The sequence below is a fragment of the Entamoeba invadens genome, assembly GCF_000330505.1.
Source record: "Entamoeba invadens IP1 unplaced genomic scaffold scaff_1105074725519, whole genome shotgun sequence".
NCBI lineage: Eukaryota > Evosea > Mastigamoebida > Endamoebidae > Entamoeba > Entamoeba invadens.
In genome coordinates this window covers 45,817-47,839 of record NW_004440393.1, presented here as the reverse complement: position 1 = coordinate 47,839, position 2,023 = coordinate 45,817, and the positions used below count along the sequence as shown (strand labels likewise).

At 31.5% G+C, this 2,023-nt stretch overlaps 1 protein-coding gene across 1 annotated transcript; it reads right to left on the bottom strand.

The window, feature by feature from the left end:
- Positions 1-881: 881 nt before the first annotated feature.
- EIN_482740 (hypothetical protein) lies at positions 882-1,841 on the bottom strand (the record flags this gene model as incomplete). The annotated part of the gene is made up of 1 exon (XM_004256923.1): positions 882-1,841. The coding sequence occupies one exon, from the start codon at positions 1,839-1,841 to the stop codon at positions 882-884; it is 960 nt and encodes a 319-aa protein (XP_004256971.1).
- Positions 1,842-2,023: the final 182 nt, after the last annotated feature.

Below are 2,023 nucleotides of genomic sequence, written 5' to 3'. Positions count from 1 at the left end.
ATGTAACGGGTAGATTCTTTCTTTGAATTTTTTTACTAAAAAAATCAACGACTTTCATACAACATATTCAAGACATTGAGTAATCATTTTTCAAATAAATAAATATTATCAAAGCAACCAAATCACTTTAAACTCTAAAATTAAAATAAAATGGGTTTTTATCATAATTATTTTCTTTTCTTATCGAGCTAGATTTTTTCCCCCAACTCTATATCAAAACACCAATTTTCCTCTTAGCACAATCTGTTGATTTGAACTCAATAAATTTTGAAGAACAAAATTGTCGTTTTTTAGTTTAACAACGTCGAATAACAAAAAATAAACTTAAAACGTTTTTAAACCTTAAATAACATTATTTTTGGCCCAATGACAATTCACACTGATTTTTCATAATACTTTAACTGAAAAAGTTTGGTGTTTTTTTATAGATAAAAGTGTATTAAGATATAGAAATTTAAATTAACACATGTTTTGGTGGTAATAAATATAACAAATGATTGTTTTTATTAATTTTATTTCAAACATTAAAGAATAATAAAGATTATAATAAAAAATAAAAAGTTGTCAAACATTTTATTATAATTAAGTATAAATGTAGTACTATTGTTTCAACCAGTATCATTGTTTCGATAATAAATTAATAATTTCTGAACAATTTTAAAAAATAAACAAGGAAATTTGTTTATTGTCATTCAAATAGTGATTAAATAATAGGCCGAAACCTTATTACAACATTTGTATCCTTCAAAACCCTGTTTGTTTGCCGTTTTTTATTAAAAAACTTAAAGCTAAAAACAGATTAATTAATCCCTATTATATATTTTGATCTTTATTCTTTCTACTGTTATAATATAACATAAAATTGACTAAAATGAATTTGGTTATATTAACATAACAAGAAATCCAATCGCAACAAAAATGGCAACAGAGTAAGCACCGTCCAAATTTGAGATTTCTGAGTTTTCAGTTGTTTCAGAGTTTACTGGTTTTTCTGGATCGGTTGGTTCAGAGGGCTTTGAAGGGTCGACTGGAGTCACAGGTGGATCAACTGGCTTTTCTGGCTCGGATGGTTTCTCTGGTGTTTCTGGCTGTGATGGTTCGACTGGTTTTGGTGGATCCACTGGATCGACTGCGGCTCTCTTTTTGTAGCACTTACCAGCCTGTGTTACAATCTCACAGTTGGCAACATCAAAAGTGTCTAACTGGATTTTAACCCAGTGGTTTTTGACAAGTGTGCATTTGTTGTTTTCAATTGAGAACAACACTTTTGCTGTTGAGTCTGTTGGGAGTTTGTCAAGCCACTCGCCTTTGACGTGGTTTTTGTCGGTTTGATTAATTCTGAATCCAAAGTTGTAAACGTTATTAACACCACCTAAGATGTAACTGAAGCCAAGTTCAGTTTGTGTTGACAGAATGTACGATGGAATGTAATTACCAGCGGGGCAATTGGCATTTGACGTATCAACAACAAATTTGCCCATGATTGGGTTGTCGAGGGGAATCAACATGTTTGCGGGGTATCCACTCCCAGCTATTCCAAATCCATTGCAAATACCACATTGCTTGTAATATTCATTAGCATCCATGTATGTTTTTCTATACCCATCACAGTTGGCATTGTCAAAAATGCTCAACTGTGTGTTTTCAATTCGGACAGAAACACCAGTTGTGATTGTGTAACACTTGCTGCCAATGTTGTTTGGAACATCAAGTTCGTAATTCAACGACTTTCCAAGATGTGTATCAATCCCAACATAAACATGCCAAAATGGGACCGAGTATTGTAAGTCGTTTGGATAAGCCGCAAGTGCTGCAGCAATGAGCAAGAAGACAGAAAACATTGAATGATATAAAGTGCTGTATTTCGTTTTTATACCAAATATTTTGAATGTGATTGTGTGTATTCACACAATAAAAACAAACAAAATATTTTTGGAATATAATTAAAATGATTGATATACACAAAGAGATTTTCATGGATTGGGGTTGGCTGGGTTTTATATGGAATTTATATTATATTTTA